The sequence below is a fragment of the Mauremys mutica genome, chromosome 9, assembly GCF_020497125.1.
Source record: "Mauremys mutica isolate MM-2020 ecotype Southern chromosome 9, ASM2049712v1, whole genome shotgun sequence".
NCBI lineage: Eukaryota > Metazoa > Chordata > Testudines > Geoemydidae > Mauremys > Mauremys mutica.
The window spans coordinates 680,596-704,130 of record NC_059080.1 but is presented as its reverse complement, the minus strand read 5'-3'; the positions used below and the strand labels follow the sequence as shown (position 1 = coordinate 704,130).

At 50.5% G+C, this 23,535-nt stretch overlaps 1 protein-coding gene across 10 annotated transcripts in view; it reads left to right on the top strand.

Annotated features, from left to right (window-relative positions):
• Positions 1-23,535, top strand: part of NLGN3 (neuroligin 3) — a 93,470-nt gene that overhangs the window by 26,306 nt on the left and 43,629 nt on the right. For 5 of the 10 annotated variants that reach the window (XM_045029564.1, XM_045029562.1, XM_045029563.1 and 2 more), the window contains 2 exons: positions 16,443-17,169; positions 18,353-18,412. In XM_045029564.1, coding sequence (XP_044885499.1) covers positions 16,698-17,169; positions 18,353-18,412 — 532 coding nt within the window. In that variant the 5' untranslated portion in view covers positions 16,443-16,697. Of the gene's footprint in view, positions 1-4,911; positions 4,932-6,092; positions 6,170-16,442; positions 17,170-18,333; positions 18,413-23,535 lie in introns of those variants that run through there. The other 5 variants (XM_045029567.1, XM_045029569.1, XM_045029566.1 and 2 more) reach the window with 4 other exon arrangements.

The window sequence follows — 23,535 nt, the reverse complement described above, 5'->3', positions numbered from 1 at the left end:
TGTCTACACCAGAGGTGGGTAAACTTTTTGGCCCAAGGGCCACAGCTGGGTATGGAAATTGTATGGCAGACTGAGAATGCTCACAAAATTGGGGGTTAGGGTGTGGAGGGGAGGGCTGCAGCTGGGGGTACGGGCTCTGGGGTGGGACTGGGGATGTGAGGTTGGGGGTGCAGGAGGGAGCTCCAGGCTGGGACCGAAGGGTTTGGAGGGCAGGAGAAGGATCAGGGCAAGGGCGGGAGCGGGATCAGGGCTACGGCAGGAGATTGGGGCGCGGGAGGGGGTCGGGGTGCAGGTTCCGGGCAGCGCTTACCTCAAGCAGCTCCCAGAAGCAGTGGCATGTCTCTCCTCCGGCTCCTACATGGAGGTGTGGCCAGGCTGCTCTACACACTGCCTGCGCAGCCAATGGGAGCTACAGGGGCAGCGCTTGGGGTGGGGTCAGTGTGCGGAGCCCCCTGTCTGCCCCTACACGTAGGAGCCAGAGGGGGGACATGCTGCTGCTTCCGGGAGCCGCGTGGAGTGAGGCAAGCCCCTGACCCTGCTTCCCGACTGGAGCACCAGAGTGGGGCAAGCCCTGGATCCCGCTCCCTGGCAGGAACTCAATGGCCGGATTAAAATGTCTAGGGGGCCAGATGCGGCCCCTGGGCCGTAGTTTGCCCCTCTCTTGTATACACTGGCAATAGAGTGCTGGAGCCTCTGTGCAAATAGCCTCATGACTCTCGTCAAGGTGGTTTTTTTGCAGTGCTGCAACTGAGGATTTTCTGCGCACCAAGTGGCTTGGCAGTGTGTACACGTCTGCAGTTTGAGCGCAAAAAGCTGCTTTCCTGTGCAGAAACTTGCCAGTGTAGAGAAGCCCTGAATTTATACACAGTCCACCCCTCCCTCAGTGTGGAGAGGACATGCACCAGCTCTGTTCCTGAGCAGATTTCCCCAAGCACTTAAAGCAAAACACACTGTTTTAGGTAAATTATAAACAAATTTATTAACTACAGAAGGATAGATTTTAAGTGATTATAAGTAGTAAACATGGAGATCAAAGTTGGTTACCTAAGAAATAAAAAGTAAAATCACAATCTGAGTTCTATAAACTAGACAGGATTTGAATCAAGCAGTATCTGATCCTGATGGTATTGCTCCTTCATACACAGGCTGGGATGCTCCTTCATATACAGGCTGGGATTCTCCTTTCCAGCATGGGACCACCACCCCAGTTCAGTGTTTTTCCTTTAGATGTGTTTCCAGATGTTGAGTTGTAGGGAGAGTGAGGCCAAGTGATGATATCACTTCCCCCTTTCATAGCTTTTTTCCAGCTTGCTGGAAAGATCTTTTGCTGTGAGCCAAACAGTATCCATTGCAGGGTGGATTTGATTTAAATCACTAGTCAGGAAGACTCAATTTAATCATGGTTTTTTACATAAAAGTGCATTCTTGTTGGTTGTTATCACTATATATTTTTAAACAGTGATTTATTTTGAAAACTTTTCAGATTAGTTTTACAGCTATATCAGAAAATGAATGATTGGTTATTTCAGGTAATTGAAGCAGATATTTATGAAGTCATTGGCAGGTGAACTATCTCCATTTCAACAGATTAATCATTAATATTTGGAGGATTTTCTTGCCATGCTGTATTAGGAGGAGAACATCACCAGACCGACATTTAAATTGTTTTATTTAATAAAACAACAGTGTTAAGTATTCTGGATATTTTTCTTCAACAGCAAACTTATATTACTTTAACAAAACAAGCATATGTTCCTCGCGTCTCACATTTATCTCCAGACTTCTTCTCCTTGTCCAGATCTATTCCGCCCCCCAACAATCTCCTATTTATTGAACTTTTTGAAACTTTACACTTTTAGAGAGAGGTAAGGGATTGACTCTGTGTACACAAATTTGCAGAGGGACAATAGAGTTGAGGTCTGTTATTTCTCACCTCTATATATTTATTTATTTATTTATTTAAAAATATTTTTGCTGTTAACAGTCACGTTACCGCTGGAGACACAAATACACAGTTTGAGAACTGCAAAACTAAGCATCTCTGATGCTATCTTCTAGACTGAGCACTGAGTCCCAGTGGATAGATAGAAAGATTAACCTAAATAATTCATACAGCAGCCTGTGGAACCCTAATCCATGAACTATTGGAACTCATTTACAAAACTTTTCTTAAACATGACATGAATATATTGTCTCATACTATAGAATTAGTATTTATAATCCCTGTTCCATGATGATATATCTTTGAGCTATCATGTATCTTAATTAAAACTATCTTTAGGTAGGTTTTTTCCTCAAAAAGCATTTTATCAAAAAAATCCGATTTAAATAAAAAAAAATCATTGATTTTTATCCACCATGCTCCACTGTGTATGTGCTATCTCTGAGAGGTTTCCATTGTATACAGTTCCTGGGGTAATCCTTGTGAGTGTGTATTCCCTTTAGTGGGCCATCAACACTGTCTGGTGTCTCCATTTTGTACCTGAAAGGCTTGTTGTGGGTGTTTCCAACTTTACAACATATTTCAGTAACACACACAGCAAAACTTCATAACGTCCCATACAGTGATAGCACATACAATCCAACAGGATATTAATATTCAACAGATCAAGACTTTTAAAACGATACCTTACAATGCATACTTTGTACAAAACACATCATAATTATATCACCATGGTAAAGATGGGGGTACCAGGGTGTTGCTTTGGGGCACAGTGTCACAGATGCCTCTGAGTTACTACAGAGAATTCTTTCCCAGATGTCTGGCTGTTGGGTCTTGCCTACATGCTCAGGGTCCAACTCTTCGCTGTATTTGGGGTCTGGAACGAATTTTCCCTCAGGTCAGATTGGCAGAGACCCTGGGGGATTAGGCTGCCTTCTAATTAAATTAGAGGTTTGCAGATTTAAATTAGAGTAAATGCTGGATTCTCTGTAACTTGAAATCTTTAAATAATTATTTGAGGATGTCAGTAACTCAGCCGGAGGTTAGGGGTCTATGACAGAGGAGAGTGGGTGAGATTCTGTGGCCTGCAATGTGCAGGAGGTCAGACTACATGATCATGATTGTCCCTTTTGGCCTTAAAGTCTGTACCTGAGTTTAGTGGTCCCCAACCAAACGTTACAAGCCCAGGCAATCCAGAGTGAGGGTTACATTTAAAAGCAATCCAAACACATTGAGGTTTGGGAAAGCACAGTTTAGGCGCTCAAGCAACCTCAACTCTACCCTGTAAGAGACACGAATATGTCTTTAAAAATCAGTTTAATATAAGCTGGGAACACAAACCCCAAAATGCCTTTATAATAATTGCTTTGTTATTGCATGGTGTCCCTACAAGACAGCATTAGGGTGGTCTGGATGCCTTGAATGTGCATTTCCATACCTGAATATGCTTGGGTGTCTTTTAAGCTTAACTCTAACTCTGAATTTCCTGGGTTTTGTAGTGATTGGTTTTTGGGAAAATTACAATGTCCCTGTAATGTTGTTTTTGTTGGTTTTTTTAACCCTTAAATTACTGATTATGTGCTCTCAACTTTAACAATTTTAAAAAACCAAGGAAATTCCAAGACAAAAGAACCATGTTAAGACGAAGCTAATGTCATGTTAAGATTCAGTTAACGTCGTACATGAGTGCGAAACAAGAAACCCAAATGGAATGCTGCAATATGATATTACTAATGAAATCATATGAAAGATATGTAGTAGCAAACTTACTTTGGCTTTGCTTTAAATTTTAACTTCTAAGGGCAGATTCCTTGGTACCTCAGCAGCCAGCAGCAGCCAGAATGCCCTGGAGAGTTAGGCTGCATTTACAGGGTTTCACTTATCTGTGCTGCTCTGATGATGCAAAGTGCACTGGTAGATGTGGCTATTAACTTGAAATTGGGCCATTGGTTTAGAGGACTGTGTTAGTGAGACTACATGAGGGGTGTGTGGGGAGCCCAGTCCTCATGTAAAATTTCTCTGTGCTTAACGGTTCCCCTGGCAGTGCTGTGTAGTGGAGCTGAGGCTGTGGTGCTGGGAATAGCCTTTGGAGCAGTGATTCTCAAGCCAGCATGTGGCCAAGAAACCTTTAAAGAGAAATGACATTTGGACCCAGTAATCCACAGTGAGAACTCTTGACATGGGTTGAGTCTCTCTCATGCCATTGAGTTGTCACTAAGGTTAAGATTTTGTCATGGATATTTGTAGTAAAAGTCACAGACAGGTCATGGGCAATAAAGAATTCACAGAAGCCCCATGACCTGTCCCTGACTTTTACTAAAAATATCCATGATAAAATGGGAAGGGACTGAGCAGCTGTGGGGTGGTTGAGAGCTCTGGGCCCTCACCACCCATAGGGGCTTGGAGCTCCAGGGTCCCCCAGACCCCATGGGGCCCCCCCACACGGCAGCAGGGGAGATGCAGGGATCCCCCTGCCATGGCAGTGGGAAGCTGTTGGGATCCTCCTTCCCCCCGTGGTGGCAGGGGGCTATTGGGGTCCCCCTGCTCCCCCTGCAGTGGTGGCAGTGTGGGGCTGTTGGGGTCCCCCTGCCCCTGCTGCAGGCGGTGGCCGGGAAGCTGGCAGGGAGCTGCAGTGATCCCCTGTCCTGCACAGCAGCCAGGAGCTGCAGGTAACCCCCCCCCCCCCGCCATGGCGGCTGGGAGCTGCGGGGTACCCCCACTGCCCATAGCAGCTGGGAGCTTGGGGACCCGCTGCCTCAGGCAGCGGGGATACCTCACAGCTCCCTGCCGCTGCAGGAGGCAGCAGGACCCTGCAGCTACCAGTCACCAGGGCTGAAGTCACAGAGGTCTTTGGAAGTCACGGATTCCGTGACTTCTGCAATCTCCATGACAAAATCGCAGACTTAGTCATTACAACCAATGGGACTGTTGCATGAAAATTAGCTGTAGAGGAAGGGTGATGGTTGGCTTTTATCTCTGAAGTCACCAGGTATTAACTATTGCTGTAGTCTATATAATCATAAAAGCTAGATACAATAATCATTAATACCTTGCCTTAATTACACTCTGTTTTACTGAAATACAATCTGTACACAAGACTTAAACTACTTGTAACTATATAGAAAGTTTGGCTTGCGTGTATAATTTTGCCCTGCACTGACACCACAAAAAACAATTCGGATTAAGATGTGTTAGTGTTTGAGGTCCCAAATTAGACTAAATTGATTGTTAAAATGACTGCAGATATTTTGCATCTCCTCTGTTCTGAATAGTGTCCCTGCAGGTCAGAGTTAAGGTTTTTGCTGAAGGAGAAACTTTGTTTTGAAGAATAACTGGGGGGGGGGGCGGGGGAGAAGTGTACCATTAACCCTTAACAACAAAAATGTAGCCCAGGTACCAGATTTTGGAGAGTTTTAGCTATAGGGAAAATTAGGGTCTGTGACTGGGCAGAGTTAAGTTTGTTTGGGTTCCCCAACTCTGCATTTCCAGCCTTTCATGTGTTTAGATTGTTTTTAAATTAACTGCGTATTTCCTAGATTTATAAAACTTAGTTTTGAAAGAACAGCAACTTCCTAGTAATTTATTTTATCTTCCCTTTCTGATGCATAGTCAGCCTTAACTTCATCTTCATGTAGCTTGTGCCAGGGAATCTGTATTGCGCTCTGTTGGCGGGTGGATGAGGAGGGTTCTGTGGTCCATTGGGTGCAGTGGGGAATCAGGAGTGCTGGATGTGGGCTTGGAGCAAGTGAGGTGGGGAGCACAAGTATAGGTACAGCTTCTGGACTCTAGCGCATGGCGCTCATGCACACCCACGTGTGGAATACAAATAGGGACCACACATCTTGAAGAACCCCCAGTTACAGGTGAGTAACCCCTTCTTTCTAGGCCAAACATCTCCTTTTATGGAGGTTCTGAGCTGATTTCTCAGCACATGCTGTGCTACCCTGGCTTGGAAAGGCCAGACACAGCGGGAGCCCATTCCTTAATGACCAGCAGTGAATTAGCTGCACATGTGTAGTGCAACGTTCAGATACCCTGTATGTATTTTTCTCTCTGGATTTTCCTTCTCTACAGAGGTGCTCTCTGGTCTGTGGAGTCCACAAGTGAACCATTTCCAGCCAGCCTGCAAAAGGCTTTTATTTTATGCTCCAATAACTCCAAGGCACCTCTGTGCCAGCCCTCCATGCTCTCTGGGAAGATTTGCCGGGGTGCTACAGAGGCACAAAGGTAAGGGTCCTGCCGCTACCCAGCCTCTGTTCCTGGGTAAGGGCAGTACTGCTCAGCCAGGTCCCTACTGCACCTGGCTCCCAGTGCGAGCCCTGCCAGGCCAGTGATCCCCTGAGGGCAGGGGACTCCTCTGTGAAATTGCCATCGGAAGAGGGGGAGCTGAGCTGGGCTGGGCTGCAGGCCATGCTGCTTTTATTCTCCTTCCCTGGCACTGTCTGATGGGGTCTTTGCAGTGAGTCGGCAGCCTCCACCGCCTTCCTCTGCCACGTCCCTGCAGGAGGCAGCAGCATTGAAGGAGAGGGAGGGAAGGGACCGCCAGTTACATAAGAAACAAATGCAGCATGCAGAGTAGCTCCCAGACTGGGGGAGGGGAATGGCAGAGCATTGCAAATCCAAACAGCCTCCAGCAAGGGCTTCCTGGCACAAGAACTCTGCTGGCTGACACATCCGCAGGTCCCCATCTAAAGCAGCTTCCTGCCAGCTTCCCTTCCCAGGCAGGGACTCTCCCCTGCTGGGGTTGGCAGGCAGGCACATGATGCCGGGGTTCCCTGCGTGTGGGCCCTTGCCGTTTCTCCTTGCTTGACTGGCAACAAAAAAGTGTGAGCCTGTCACACTGACCTGGTTGCACTGAGACCGCTCAGCTGCTTCTCCGCTTTAATGCCTGATCCATAGTGCTGTCACTGGGGGGACGGGGACCCTGGTGAGAGTCCTCCAGCCCAGGGGACTGGGAGCTGGGCTAGGACCCATCCAGCAGTGGGGAGGGAAGGGGTGGTCTGGGGTTGCCTGGAGTGTGGCTGGGGGGTGGGGATAGTAATGAAGGGGCCAAATAGCGAGGTGGGGGAAGACAACCGGGCTGACTCAGAGAGGTATAGGTGACTGTTCTAGGAGACCCAGGGCTGGCAGTGAGGCATCCTGGCAGGGGAGAGTGGATGCACAGTGACTATGTGTATGCTCTGCCACAGAGCAGAGGACAGCTGTGGGTACCATTGCTTCCCTGGGGGCTCCTTCCATTTCCCACTCCCTGTATGCCCCATGGACAGTATCTGGAGGGGAGGGGAGGAGACACGAGTGTTGGGGGCAGCCCTCGCCCAACACATGAATGACTCTCACTAAGGCAGAAGGCTTTTGTGATTCATGGCTGCTATGTGAAACGGAGTGAGGAGAGGTCATTGGGCAGGGACTCCTGGGGTGGGTTCTGTGGGGGAAGCGGGGCTGAGGGCATCCCCTCACAGTAGTATCTAGATGTCTCATAATCCTTAATGCATTTATCCTCACACACTCCTCAGTGCATGGGTTGGGTCCCAGAGAGACTAAGGGACTTGCCCAAAGTTACACAGGGAGTTTGTGATGGAGCAGAGGTTTGAACCCAGGTCTCCCAAATCTTAGGCTGGTGCCCGGACCATTGGGCTTTTCTTCTTGTTGTCCAGTGGAGGCTGTCTCTGTCCAGCCCTGCGAGGCATTCCTTTGTGTTTGTGCTGCTTGTGCAGGCAGGTGCTCTCCATGGCAGTTGGCTATTCTGTCATGTTACAGGTTCGATTAACTCAGTAATGAGAGATGTCAAGTAGTTAAGCTAAATCAACTTCATTAGTCAAAGATTAATACAATATAATACAAAAGGGAAGGTCAGTATGTTACCAGCCTGTCTGGGAGGCAGCAGCGCAGCTGGTCAGTCTACTGCCTCAAAATCTGAGCTTCACTTTACTTCTGTATATATTGGGGTTGTTTGCAACAGATGAGTGTTTCTGTGCAGCACTTTGAACCTAACATATTATTCTTATCTATCTCCTTTGACATGTTTTTGAAGACATTTTGCTAGGCCTAAATAGACCCTGCATGTAAACACAGATTGCAACTAGTTTCTTATCTTGTTTTGAGCATAGCATTCCAGAAGTTAGCAAAACGTTAGAGGCATTCTGCACCAGCTATAGTTTGGGACACAGGGCATGTTAGCTAAGCATCAATAAAACAGTTTGTCTTGTCCTGTCCCTCTGGAATGGCTCTGTACCTAGCTCTGAAATTATAACACTACACAGCTACCCTTGATTAAACAGCTTAACATATGTGAAAAGCGTTTTGGGAAGAACTTAATATGAATAAAAATCATAGTTGTACAAAACATACATGATGTTATACATAATATTGATATTGTGTGTATTAATATTGTATCTGATATTGGCTAAAACCATAAACCTTACAAGCTTTGTCTTATCTGTCTCCATACATATTTTGTAAGACAGAGGATCTGTAGTTGCCAGCCATAGCATGAATACATGAGGGCTTGTGTATTTTGCAAACCTTGTTGTACTTTCCTATAGAATACAGAGTAAGAGTTATACAAAGGTTACAGCATCTAATTATAGTACAGTTTTAGAGTTATGCAATTCAGCATGAATATAAAGCATTTTAAACATAATGTACTTTACTTATTTACTATTAGCTACTTTCTTATTTTGGTGACATAACACCTCCTTTTCAATCACACTTGCAGTAATAACAGCAAACAATTCTTCTTCGAGTGCTTGTTCATGTCAATTCCAATCAGGTGTGTGCGTGCACTGGAAGATTTTTCCCCTAGTAGTATCTGTTGGGTCGGTCCGGGCGCCCCCTGGAGTGGCACCATCATGGCGCTCAATATAGGGCCCTACTGACCCACCACACCCCCTCAGTTCCTTCTTACTGCCAGTGACAACTGGCACTTCCCCTTGCTCTTGTTGTGACAAGCGCATTTGGCAGTCTGTATATCGTTCTCATTAGTTCTGTAGTTAGTGTTAAGTAGTTAGTAGGTACTTTACTTAGTTCTTAAGTTTCCTTTGGAGGGGTTTCCCCTTGAGTGCAGTCTCCTGGCGTCAAAGCCTGCGAGGTCCCCAGCAAGTGTATGCCCAGAAGCGATCCTCACACTTCGTGTTTGAAGTGTTTGGGGGAGAGCCATCATAATGATCGCTGTAGGATCTGCAGGGGGTTTCGCCCCAGTACACTGAAAGAGAGAGATTAGCGCCTGAAGATCCTACTAATGGAAGCGGCACTCCGGCCCAGCCCGATTCTGGGTTGGCGGGCCCGGCGCTGAGTACTACCTCCTTGGTACACAGTGCCCCAGCACCGTTGGCACAGGGATGAGTGCTGAGTAAAGACAAGGATTATTGGCAGAAGAAGAGGAGGCCAGAGAGGGGTCATTCCCTGCCAGCTAGACCCAAGGAGATGGCCATTGTGAGACCCGAGCCAGTCCACACTAGTTCAGCCTCCCTGCAAGAGATGGTCACGTCAACTCCTGCCCCAGTTGAAGGGCGGTCGAGTCTGGACCCTTCTCGCTCGCCGAGGCTGAGCTGACAACTTTGCCTCCTGTCGACCCCGGAGGCATTTGAGGCAGCACGGGATCTGCTCCAGCTCACAGCACCGTTCTCCCCACCTAGACGGGAGAAGTCGCCAGCACTGGTCGCTCCCCCAGCACTGTCAAGAGGGAAGCCTGCAATGATGGCGATCTCCATCCCCGGTGCACTGTTTCCCTGCTCCAGAACAGGGTCAGCAGCCTCGTTGGGCCCTGAAAGACGCTATTTTGTGCTGCTCCTCCATGGTCCTCCTTTTCGGAGACCTCAGAGTCAGACTCCTATTGATCTCATAGGAGCAGAAGTAGACAGTCCAGATCATCATGAGACCGGAACCCTTACCTGGCACCGTGGCCTGTGCAGCGGCAGCCCCCTGCACAGTGGCCCTTTTGGATTCCCTGGGCCTTTTGCCAAGGGTGGAGTGAAGGGTCGAATTTCAGGGCGGTGGCGGCCTCAGCCACTTTTGTACTGCCTCCAGCATCGGCAGGATCGGGAGTAGTTCCATCGCTCCCTGTTGCCACCATCCCAACCCCTGTGGTACCGGCGTCGGCTATGCCAACCCAGTGGTATCAGTGCCGACGTCCTCGGCACCGACAGCCCCAACACCATCGGTTCCAGCTTCAGCACCAATGTATACAGCTCCGGCACCGAGGGCCATGGCACCATTTGCGTCAGCTGCAGCCCAGGATCCCCAAGGACTGCAGGACCCCTTGGGCATGGAGGGAGGAGAGCAACCACTCCTTGCGGGGATCTCTTCCTCCTGTCCAGATGAAGCGCTGGTGGCACTTCGGTAGCCCCAGCCCTGGAAGACAACAGAGACCTACAGCAATTGCTGAGGAGGGTTGCCCAGGGCCTGGGCATTCAGGCGGAGGAGGTAATGGAGGACGCAGATCCAGTGGTCGATATCCTCAGCCACTCCGGACCGGCACGTATTGCCCTACTGCTCATAAAGACCATTGCCGACACCACAAAAACCTTGTGGCAGACCCTGGCTTCATTGTCCCCTACAGCTAAGCACAATGAAAGACGCTATTTTGTGCTGTCCAGGGGCTATGAGCACTTGTATACCCATCCTTCACCAGATTCCTTGGTCATGGATGCTGCTAACCAGCACAAGCGCCAGGACTACCAAGGCCCCTCCCCAAAGAATTGGGAGGGGAAACGACTCGACCTTTTGGGGAGAAAGGTCTACTCCACTGGCGGCTTGCAGCTGCATTTCTAATCAGCAGGCCATTGTCAGCAGGTACTGCTACAGTACATGCAGGGCAATGGCAAAGTTTGCAGAGCTGCTGCTGCAGGACTCCCATGCTGAATTCTCGGCCCTCGTGGAGGAGGGCAAGCTCATTTCCCGAGCTTCGTTGCAGGCCGCTCTGGACGGGGCTGGTGCGGCCACTCGGGTGTGCAGAGGCGGTCAAAAAAGCAAACAGGATGTTAGGAATCATTAAAAAGGAGAGAGAGAATAAGACAGAGAATATTTTATTGCCCTTATATAAATCAATGGCGCGCCCACATCTTGAATACTGCGTACAGATGTGGTCGCCTCATCTCAAAAAAGATCTACTGGCACTAGAAAAGGTTCAGAGAAGGGCAACTAAAATGATTAGGGGTTTGGAGAGGGTCCCATAGGAGGAGAGATTAAAGAGGCTAGGACTTTTCAGCTTGGAAAAGAGGAGACTAAGGGGGGATATGATAGAGGTATATAAAATTATGAGTGATGTGGAGAAAGTGGATAAGGAAAAGTTATTTACTTGTTCCCATAATATAAGAATTAGGGGCCACCAAATTAAATTAATGGGCAGCAGGTTTAAAACAAATAAAAGGAAGTCCTTCTTCACACAGCACACAGTCAACTTGTGGAACTCCTTGCCTGAGGAGGTTGTGAAGGCTAGGACTATACCAGGGTTTAAAAGAGAACTGGATAAATTCATGGAGGTTAAGTCCATTAATGGCTATTAGCCAGGATGGGTAAGGAATGGTGTCCCTAGCCTCTGTTTGTCAGAGGGTGGAGATGGATGGCAGGAGAGAGAGCACTTGATCATTACCTGTTTTGTTCACTCCCTCTAGGGCACCTGGCATTGGCCACTGTTGGTAGACAGGATACTGGGCTAGATGGACCTTTGGTCTGACCCAGTATGGCCGTTCTTATGGGTGATGTCTACTGGGATTGCCTTGGGAAGGGGCTCCAGGTATCAGGTCTGCCATACGAGGTCCAGCAAACCATTCTGGATCTCCCCTTTGAGGGGTCTCTATGTTCCGATCAGATGGATAAAAGGCTACATAGCCTAAAAGACTCAAGAGCCACCCTCAAATTGCTGGGCCTCCACACCCCTGCCATGCAGTGGAGGCATTTTAGGCCACAACCTCCTCTGCGGTTCTACCAACTGCAGAACCGGCAGGATGGCTCACGAAAGAGAAACAGGAGCGGTAGGAAGAGGCTGCACCAATCCTCAGGCCAGGGCTGTGGCCCGTCCAAACCTTTATCCAGCTAGAAGCAGGACTTTTGAAGGGGCGAACGAGGACAGCGCACCAGAACTTGGACTGGATCCAACCCGCCTTATCTTCTCGTCCCAACTATCCTCTCTCTACCCTGTGTGGGCCCGTATCACATCAGACCGCTGGGTGCTCTGCACGGTAGAAAAAGGATACTTCCTCCAGTTCTCTGCCCGTCCACCCCCCCTTCCCCATCCCTCTTCAGGGACCCTTCTCACGAGCAACTCATACAGGAGGTGCACTCGCTTCTCTCACTCAGGCAGTGGAAGAAGTTCCTCAGGAGCTGAAGGGCAAGGGCTTCTATTCCCAGTATTTCCTAATACCGAAAGCCAAAGGCGGCCTCAGGCCCATCCTAGACCTGCGAGAGCTCAACATGTTCATGAGGAAACTGAAGTTCCTCATGGTCTCTTTGGCCTCCATATCCCTTCCTTGGATTCAGGGGACTGGTATGCAGCCCTCGACTTGAAGGACGCGTACTTTCATATAGCAATTACACCATCCCACAGAGTGTACTTCAGGCTTGTGGTGAGCAACAATCACTACCAGTTCACAGTCCTCCCGTTCGGCCTGTCAGCAGTGCCCCTCGTGTGTATACCAAGTGCATGGCAGTCGTGGCCGCATTCCTACCCAGGCGCCAGGTGTTCCCATACCTCAACGACTGGCTGATCAAAGGCCGCTCCAGGGCTCAAGTGGAGGCACAAGTCGACTTCTTAAGAATGACGTTCGACGAACTGGGCCTTATCCTGATCGTGGGGAAATCGACTCTGTCCCCTGTTCAGCAGACCGAGTTCATAGGGGCAGTACTGGACTCGACACAGGCCAGGGCATACCTCCCAGAAGCGAGGTTTCTAGCCCAGAGCGACATCATTCAAAGTCTCAGGCAGTTTCCCACCACCAAGGAATTGCCTGAAGCTTCTAGGACATATGGCCTCTTGTACCTGTGTGGTGCAATCGTGGCTAGCCTCGGTGTATTGGCTGGCTCGAGACAGTTTGGACAGGGTTGTGACTCTGATTCACCCGGTCCCAAACTCCCTCCAGTGATGGCTTGACCCGCAGGTAGTGTGTGCAGGGATCCCCTTCACCCATCTTCAGCCACCCCTCTCACTAGTGATAGATTTGTCAGCTCTGGGCTGGGAAGCACATCTGGGGGACCTCAGGACACAAGGCTTCTGTTCTCAGGTGGAATTCGCTCTCCATATCAGTCTCAGAGAGCTGAGAGTGGTGCGTCTGGCATGGCACTTGACAGGGAGATGTGTATCAGTCATGACAGATAACGCCATGGCGATGTTCTATATTAACAAACGGGGATGCACGCTTCTCTCCCCTGTGCCTGGAAGCCCTCACGCTGTGGGACTTTGTGTAGCTCATTCAATACACCTGCAAACATCACACCACCCTGGAGTACAGAACGAGTTTGTGGACCATCTCAGCAGGTCCTTTCACGGCCACAAGTGTTCCCTACACCCAGACGTCGCAAACTCCATCTTCCAGCGGTGGGGCTTTCCCCAGATGAACCTGTTCGCGACATAACAGGAAGTGCCAACAGTTTTGCTCCTTCCTGAACCACAGCCTGGGCTCCATCGCAGACATGTTCCTCCTCCCAGGGGGAGGCCCTCTTCGCTACACATTCCCACCCATCCGTCTTGTTCACAAGGTGCTCCTCAAGATATGGAGGGAAGAGGCTTCAGTGAAATTGATAGCTCCAGCCTGGCCCTGCCAACACTGGTACACATCCCTCCTGGAGATGTCCGTGGAAGCCCCAGTTACCTTGCCGCTCTTCCCGGCTTTACTAACTCAGGATCCCAGCTGTCTCCAACACTCGAACCTCGAGTCGTTGCACCTCACGGCGTGGAAGCTCCATGGCTGAACCCCACAGAGCTCTCCTGCTTGGACCCGGTTAGACAAGTCCTCCTTGACAGTAGGAAACCCTCCAGCAGGGCTACCTACCTTGCCAAGTGAAAGAGATTATCATTCTGGTTGGCGCAGCATCACTCATCCCCGATGCTCGCCTCTATACCACTCATACTGGATTACCTTCTCCATCTCAAGCAGCAGGGACTGTCCATATCGTCAATAAGGGTTCATTTGGCCGCCATCTCTGCCTTGCATTCAGGCTCAGAGGGCCTGTCGGTGTTTGCCAACCTTATGGTCAGCCGTTTCTTGAAAGGTCTTGACAGGCTATATCCTCACGTCTGACAACCGGCCCCAACCTGGGACCTCAATCTGGTCCTTTCCAAATTGATGGGTCTGCCCTTTGAACCGCTGGTGACGTGTTCCCTACTCTATCTGTCATACAAGGTGGCATTTCTGGTAGTGATAACCTCAGCCAGGAGGGTGTCTGAGCTCAAGGCCCTAACATCAGAGCCCCGTTACACCGTGTTCTATAAGGACAAGGTTCAGCTCAGGCCATATCCAGCTTTCCTCTCGAAGGTTGTCTCCCAGTTTCACATCAACCAGGACATCTTCCTCCCAGTGTTCTATCCTAAGCCTCACTCAAGTGGCAGTGAGCAGAGGTTCCACTCACTGGATGTCCACAGAGTGCTGGCCTTCTACATTGAAAGAATGAAATGGTTTAGGAAGTCCATTGAACTGTTTGCGGCAGTGGCAGACAGGATGAAGGGTCTTCCAGTCTCCTGTCAATGAATTTCCTCGTGGATCATGTCCTGCATCCATGAATGCTATAACCTGGCAGAGGTGCCTGCCCCTCCGCTCTCAGCGCACTCCGCTAGGGCGCAAGTTTCTTCAGCACCGTTCCTGGCGCAAGTCCTGACCCGGGAAATATGCAGAGCGGCGACGTGGTCCTCAGTACATACTTTCACTGCGCTATGCAATTACCCAGCAGGCCAGAGCCGATGCAATGTTTGGTAGAGCAGTGCTCCAGTCAGTGGACACCTGAACTCCAACCCCGCCTCCTGAATTTAGGCTTGGGAGTCACCTGATTGGAATTGACACGAACAAGCACTTGAAGAAAAAAAACCGGCTTCTCACCTTCTCGTAACTGTTGTTCTTCAAGATGTTTTGTTCATGTCCATTCCAATACCCACCCACCTACACCTCTTTCAGAGTAGCCAGCAAGAAGGAACTGAGGGGGTGGCGGGTTGGTAGGGCCCTATATTGTGCGCCATCATGGCGCCACTCCAGGGGGTGCCTAGGCCAACCCAACAGATATTGTTCGGGGAAAATTTTTCTGGCTGCTGTGCACGTGCACACACCTGATTTGGAATGGACATGAACAATACATCTCAAAGAACAACAGTTACGAGAAGGTGAGTAACCATTTTTTTCCCATGCTTTGATCAATACCATTTTGCTTGTGAGAGCTGACAACATCTGTTTTCTGGTAGTTAGCAATAAAGCAATTTACATTCCTGGTTAATTCTGTCTGAGAGAGCTGGTTTCCCAATATATCTGTTGACGAGTCAGCTTCACAAACTTCTATAAAGTTCCAATCCTTATCTGGTAATTGCCCTGCAACATTCAGCAATGTATGTAACAAACTTTTCAAGCAGTTTTTCTATTTCGCCTTTGGCCTGGCTGCAAAGCACCATGGGGCTTTGGCTTAGTTTGGTCAATGGTCATGCACTTCATCTCAGGGTTCAACCTGCTCTCAGGGGCACCTGGCTCTGTATTGTTCTCTCCGGGAAGGGAAAGCAAGTCACTTTCTCCAGGTTGTGCAGGGAATGGGGAACAGAGCTGAGGATGGAACCAAGCAGTCCTGATTCCCCGTCCTAATTTCAAAGCACTAGGTGCTCTCTCAGCCTGTTGACTATTCCTGAAGTCTGCCAGCCTCTTGCTCCAGTCATGTTCTTGCTAGTGTGCTCCTCAGACCTGGACTCCGAGGAGAGGAGAAGAGATGGTTTGTCTTTCCTCTCTGGTGGTGTGCTTCCCCTACAGCCCTGGGATACCTTTCGCATGGGCTGTCTCTCTGTGAACTTGCCCCAGCCCTAAGGCTAGTAGTTGGTGTGCAAGCTGCTTCCCCAGTTTGTGGTTGAATCCCCTTTTCCTTAGCATCACCTGTCTGCTCTGGGTGTCTCAAGCCTGGGTGCTTGATCCATGCTTCTGCAGTTGACACACACATACCTCCTGCTCTGGAGTCTGAACGCCCCACCTCTACAAGGCCTCTGGTCCCCTTTTCCCCCACATCTCCAGAAATCGCCTGTCCTCCTCTGCAGCTGGCACCACTTACCATGACCAAGCTATAGGGCTGACTGGTAACTGGGAGGCGGCAGCAGTAGATTATCCAGGGGCTCTTCTCTCTCTCTAAGGCTGGAGGTGAGGAGCATTCTGGTGAGGTATTAAAATCTCTGCCCCACCTCTGCCAGGTTGTGGAATCAGTGGGCCGGGGACATGCCGGTGGGTTCCAACGTCCCTTTGTGCTGCAGATTTTCTTTGTCAGGTGGAGCTGCCATTCTCTCCAGTGAGAGAGTCCGTGACTGTTAATTCCTCTCCCCCTCTCTCCACAGAGCCATCAATCTCATCAGGGCTGCTCTCTCTGAAGGCAAACAGCAGCAGGCAGGCTGGAGGCTCTGAAGAGGAACACTCCCAAAGCTCTCCAGCTCACCGTTTGCAGTTCATTTCTGGGTTTGTGTTCCAGTTTCTGTCCTCCCTTGGTGTCTGGCTCTGCGTAACAGAGAGCAGCAGGCCTGCTGTGATGGAGTCCCTCTGAGCCCCCAGGAACGTGCTTGAGGCTTGGATGGTGGTGCTGCTCATCACAGACAATGTGGCTGATACTTCAGAGAAACCCGTCCTTGTCCCCTGTTCTCCAAGTGCCTGAGTTAGCTGCAGGCCGGGACCTTTGCCTCGTGCTCTGGGTTCTAAGCTTGGCCATTGTACAGATGGATGGCCAGGTCTACTCCCCGACTGTCAACACGCACTATGGGAAGTTACGAGGGGTCCGGGTTCCGCTGCCTAGTGAGATTCTGGGTCCTGTGGATCAATACCTGGGGGTGCCTTATGCAGCCCCTCCCACTGGGGAGAAGAGGTTCATGCCCCCTGAGCCACCCTCCTCCTGGTCTGGAATAAGGAATGCTACCCACTTCTCACCGGTCTGCCCTCAGAACATCCACAGTGCGGTCCCGGAGATCATGCTGCCCATCTGGTTCACCTCCAATCTGGATATAGTTGCCACATACATTCAGGATCCCAATGAGGACTGTCTGTACCTCAACATTTACATTCCCACCGAGGATGGTGAGTCCGTCCAGGGTGCCAGCAGGGTGGGCGGGGGGTCCCAGAGTTATTCTGCTCCTTCTCAGCTCTGGTTGGTCTCACCTGGATGTTGTGTTTGAAGCATGTGCTTGTGGAACCTGCAGCATGCTGTCTGTGGAAAAGCTTCTTCTGGCCACTCTGCTTGCCCTGTGCCCTCCAGCTGTGTTCCCTCTCGCTCTCTCTCTCGCTCTCTTCTCCCCTCCCTCCCCCTCCATGGTATTGTCACGGGTTCCTCTTTTGTGTTGCCAAAACTGAAAGGGACTCTCTGACCACAGGTCCACAGAGCGACGAGCTGGTTTGGGTTCCCGAGGTGCCGAGTGCCAGGTTCTGTCTTGAGTTTGGTTTGGGTTTGTCTTCCTTCCCCACCCTCCCCACCCCCAGGTTCTTGCGCTAGTTCTGGGGCGTGGGTTGCTGCTGCTGGCTGGGAGGAACACTCTCTCTCTTGCTGGGATAGGGTCACCAGCCATTCTTGACTGGGAAGGGACCAAGGAGAGCGGGGCTGGCTCCTCTCCCTGGTGCCATGCTCTGCTGGGGCTCAGGGGAGATGTCAGCATGCACAGTACAATGCAGCTAGCATATGTGCTTCCCCGGACCAGCCAGGGGCTGAGTGCGTGGAGTTGGGTGGGAGCTGGAGCACTGTGGACCCAGCCCCTTGTGGTGAGGCTGAGTGCCTCAGGGTGCCTCTTCTCTCTCTAATCTTTTTCTTCTATAGGGGATTCCATCTGAATTGTAAGTAGCAGTGCCAAGGAGGCAGCACCCTTTCCTCAGGCCCATGGCAGCCTCACCACAAGGGGGAGTTGTGGGATCCCATGGGCTGTGCCAGCTGCAAGAATCTCTCGATAACACAAGAGCCTACGATGGAAGAGAACTGGAGGGGGAACCTGCCATGCCCTGAGCAGTTTTCTGGGAAGACAGCTGCTCTGGAGCCCCAGCAGCTCTGCTTCTCTTCCTTTGGGGGTTCCAGGCTGCAGAGGACAGCACCATAACTTCCTTTCATCCCAGTACACCTGGCCCCAGAGTTTTCCTCCCACAGCGATGCTCCCCTCCCCACGTCCCGCGGTCCCAAGAGGGGGTGGCGGGAGGGTGGGCAGTGTGGTTGTAATTGCATGCCCACTCCAGCCGGTGGAGCCTCCTGTTATTTTGTAGTCTTTTATTCATTTTACAGTAAAACGGATTTCCAAGGAATGCGCCCGAAAGCCCAACAAGAAAATATGTAGGAAAGGAGGTATGTAGCAAGCCGGACCTGACAGAGAGGCACAGAGAGAGGACAGAGAGAGAGAGAGAGAGAGAGAGAGAGTGTGAGGGGGCACCTGTCCATTCTCTCCGGGCCTGCGGCATATTTCTTCAGCCTTCCTCTCGTGCCATGTGACTGAGACGGTGGGCCCTCCATGCAGCCTGCAATACTGTCTGTCTGTCCGTCCATCCATCCTCTGCTCAGAGGAACCTTCAGGATGCTCCTGCTACATGCTGCTCCCTTTCCAGGGCCAGACTGGGCTCCTCAGTGGGCGGCTCTGGGTTTGAATCAGGGCAGGACCCAGGTGCGTTTCCAAGCCTTTCAGAACAGCTGCTTTTGCATGCTGGAGCCAGTGCAGCCGGCTCCCATTGCGGGTGTATGGGTGATAGGGAAATATGGACTGCACACCCCATTCACCCAAATCCTCCAGCAGATCCCAGCTCCCAAGGCCTGGGAGTGCTGCTGTCGGGGAAGAAGTACTCTCACCTTCTTTAACATTTACATGCAAAGCATCCCATTCATTCATCTTATGGCAGCAAAGGCAGGAGAAACACCTTTCATTTGGTCTCCCTGAGGTAGGGTCAACCCAGTCAAAGGTCCCACTGAAATGTACACCACACGTGGGCATGTTTGTGTAAATGGGTGTGCACAGCACCATTGTGAACAGGCCTGGTAGAGTTCTGATTGCTGTGGGACCTGGGACCATGTGTGTGAAAGCTCCGCCCTCCAGCTGCATTAATTTCCTATGTCTCCCTATACAAATATGTAAATTCTGCTTGCTGTAGAATTGTTCCTCCAGCCCCATGTTGCTCCCTCAGTCAGGCATGCCACCTCTGCACTCGCACACACACACGCCTCTCCTTTCCCTTCATGCTGGCCCCTGAAGACCCTACTCCTGGGTTATCTGGCACACATGGAAACCTGCTCCGTAGCCCCTTTCATAAGCAGTTCTTTACTGCCCCAGGAATCCCTGCACACATGGCTGCCTCCTGGAAAGCTGTGACTCAGCTCCAGTTCAGAAACCATTCTGCTTCTAGCCTATGTTCCACAGCCCCGCCTTGGAGTCTCCAGCCCTGAGGCAGGGACAAAGCAGGATCTTTTCTTTGGAGTCGTGTATGCAGTCCCCACCTGATACCAAAATCTGTGACATCACAGTCCTCTCTGGGAACGGGCTTGCCTGAGAAAGCATGATTCTGCATCACTGTCACAGACCCCGGTGTGCGGGGAGGAGAGCAGCTGCTGGAGACAGACAGGATTGTGGGAGAAGACGGGAAATGTGCTCTAGAATCATACTTGGGTTTTCCCCAGAAAGCAGCTTTCTATGCACACCAGCAGCACAGACCCAGCTCTGCCCCAGTGGCCTTGAGTACCTCCTCGGTCCTGTTGCATGCATCTGTGTGCAGTGCACTGGGGTGGTGAGGCAAGGGCCAGAACTTGCCTATCCAGCACAAGGGTCCCACTTCTCCCCCAAAGGGGCAGCCAAGCTCTTCTGAAAGGCTACATGTGGGGAGAGGAGAAGCCCCCATGGGGATGGACTGCCACTCTGCCCACACACACGCACACATGGCAGGGTCCAACCCAGTGGCTCTCAAGGAGTTGTGTGGCCTGCCCAGGCTCTGGAGCCCTTCGTGTGGCTGGGCCTTTGGGCTATTGAGTCCTTGCCCTGGGAGGGGTTGTCATGTCCTGGGGTCCCGTGTCCTCCTGTTCTCTTCTCTGTGCATTCCTCTTGGTGTCCAGGGCCTGGCGCAGTGCGGCACAGCTTGGAGGTTTGACAAGAATTCTCTTTCCTTCCAGAGATTTCCCTGAGTTCTGTTGTTTGGTTTCTTTGCTTTGCTTTCCCTGTTGCTGTCTGGCTACTCACACGCCATCTCTCTGTGAGTGCCAAGGCTGCCCGAAAGGGCCAGCGCATCAGGGAGTCTCCACACGCTGCCTCCGGAGTGGGCTGCTCTCTCTCATGCTGTGCCAGCAGCTGGCCCTTCATGAGCCACTTCAAAGCACTTCCTCTCAGAGAGCTCCCCAGCCCTCTTTTCCCAGCCTGCCATTGGCTCCCAGGGCTTCACAGACCCCTTGTTTTGGGAGGGGAAGCTGGCACTTCAACTGGTCACTGGGTGTGCAGGGTGTGTGTGTGGGGGGGGTGTGGGGGGAATGTTTATTACATGCCATTAATAAATGATCGTAGGGGAGAGATTCAGCCTGGTGTCTCCTCTCCCACCACTTCTGCCTGTGGTAGGGATTTCTGTGCTGTCCATCGCTGATTCCTGGGTATGTTCCATCTGCAGAGGAGGGACCCTAGTGGCTGCCTAGTGGGGTTGGCGCTGGTTAGAGGAAGCTCTGCCTTTCCTGTAGGATAGTGAAGGTGCTTAGTACGCATCAGTGATTATCCCCACCCAAATGCTGCTAACAGGAACTTCTAGGACTTCAGACTTCTAGTTGAATGTAAAAGTAATCCACATGCACTAAGAAATGGAAACGCCCAGTTAAGGCGCCCAAGCAACCTTACTTCTGCCTTGTAGGAAGGCCATGAGGGGTTAAAAATGAAATAGATCCATTTCTAAACATGTTTGGGTTGCTTTTACATTCAACCTTGACTCTCAGCTTCCTGGGTTAGTAATTCTTGGTTTGGAGATAGGTGCAACATTCTGGAATGTAGTTACATAAGTTATTGCTATATACCCAGCCTTAACTTCAGTAGAATGTGGATTTTTGTCTTTGAATTTCCTTGTACTTTAAAGTTATTAAAATTTCATACGTGAATGATAAACAAGAAAAGAAACCCAAGGAGCAGGTTCCTGTGGGATATTTCTAATGATCTGAAGATAGGAAGGGTCAACTTCAAATCAGTTTTTTTTATTTTAACTTTTTATTTATGTCCATATTAACCTGTACACTTCAGTCACCCCACTCTGGAGCAGCCAGAGCTCCCTGACCAGTTCCCCGTGCTCCTGGCCTCCATCTTCCCCTGTACACATGCACAGCCTGGCTGTTCCTCACATGCCCCGTGTGCACACAGCTCAGACACTCCTTCGTCAGTATACGTGGAGTGCAGTGTTAGGGGTAACAGTTCTCACGGCAAGTGTCTCCTTCAACAGAGGCCAGTGGGTATCCCGAAGAACAAGATGGTCACCGTCTTGTTTCCAAAGGAAGGGAAGTCGAGCTGTACCCAAGGTGGCCTCTGCTCTTTCCCTCTGAATGACTTGGCTTCATTCTCAGTGGAACTAATGGGAAATGGTGACTATTTCGAAAAAAGAACTCAGCCTTATTCTCGCTGTCAAGGAGAGCAACGGGAGCCAGCAGCCATTTTGAAAGAAGAGTTCTTTGGGGTATTCATGAGCCTCTACTAATAAACAGCAGCATGTAATGATCCTTCTCCCTAACATACCAGCTTTCGAATATGGCCTCCTACAATGTCAGAGAGTTCTGGCCACCTGGGGAGCTTTATGCATCCCGCCTACCTCCGCAAGTTCTTTCTGTCCTTTGTACGTCCTGGTGGTCTGTGGAGGCCATGCTGGCCTTCATTCAGGCTCGGTTTTTGCTTTACATGCAAAGCTCTACTCTGCCTTAACCAGGGAGCTGCGTACACTGCTTCCACCCAGAGCAGTCAGCTTACAGGAGGCCCTGCCCAACGCCCTCTGGGGTCTCCACCTCTGCCCATTATGATTTCTCTTGGGAGCCAAACTCCAGCTTGATCCCTGAGGGGATGTGAATAGTTTAGAATCATAGAATATTAGGGTTGGAAGAGACCTCAGGAGGTCATTTAGTCCAATCTCAGGCTCAAAGCAGGACCAGTCCCCAACTAAATCATCCCAGCCAGGGCTTTGTCAAGCCGGGCCTTAAAAACCTCTAAGGATGGAGATTCCACCACCTCCCTAGGGAACCCATTCCAGTGCTTCACCACCCTCCTAGTGAAATAGTGTTTCCTAATATCCAACCTAGACCTACCCCACTGCAACTTGAGACCATTAGCTCCTTGTTCTGTCATCTGCTACCACTGAGAACAGCTGAGCTCCATCCTCTTTGGAACCCCCTTTCAGGTAGTTGAAGGCTGCTATCAAATCCCCCCCCACACACACACTCTTCTCTTCTGCAGACTAAATAACACCAGTTCCCTCAGCCTCTTCTCATAAGTCATGTGCACCAGCCCCCTAATCATTGCCCTCCACTGGACTCTCTCCAATTTGTCCACATCCCTTCTGTAGTGGGGGGACCAAAACTGGACGCAGTACTGGTGAGACAAGTAAGGTCTGGCCTTCGCACAGACTTTGTGCCGGTAGAACTGGGTTGATGAGGGCTCTAATATCATTCTACCAGTACAACCCCTAGTGTGGACACAGTCTGACCAGTATCAAGGTGCCTTATACCACTATAGCTTATTTCCCTTCCAGTACAGGACTGTCCCATGTACTACAGCACCCGCCCTGGGAGGGCTGCCCTGCTTTAACACACCAATACAGCTAAAGTGCTACACCCCTTGTGTGTAGACAAGCCCCTGAGTGGTTACAGAAATGCATCAGCTAGGGCAGTGCAGGGGTGACTTCCCACTCTGACTCCGTGAGAACTGCAGTTGTGTTGTTCTAGAACAACTCTTGCCTCCTTCCCTGTGGCCTGCAAACTAGTGAGTGTTACCAAATAGCCACTGACCAAACTGTGTTGAAATAGCTGCACCAGCAGAGAGGGAGGGGCCAGGGGAGCTCTGGGTAGAGGAACTCACTGGATCTGATGTGAATTGGGTCTGTTTCTTACTGCTCCCTTGTGGAGCCTAGTTAGATCTCTGCCCCCCACAGGAGGGATGACACACCTCCCTCAAGGGCCACGGACTCCTCACTCTCCCTTGGGAGGCACCAGAGCCCCATGGGGTTAGTTATTTCTACAGACCCATAGATCTGTTTGACTCTTTGCTAACACAAAAGATGCTCCGGCCAATGGGAGTTAAACAGCTGGTGCTTTCTCCCTGCCTTTCTCCAGGAGGTCCCTGAGGTGAGGGGCTTGCGCTGGTACTCCTTTATTAACACCACAGCCATCTGGCTTTTTTGCACAAATCCCCTCCAAGCAGCCCAGGCCTCAAGCCCAGTGGACATAGAGCTGCTAAACTCCAGAGCTGTTTCATACTTCAGGCA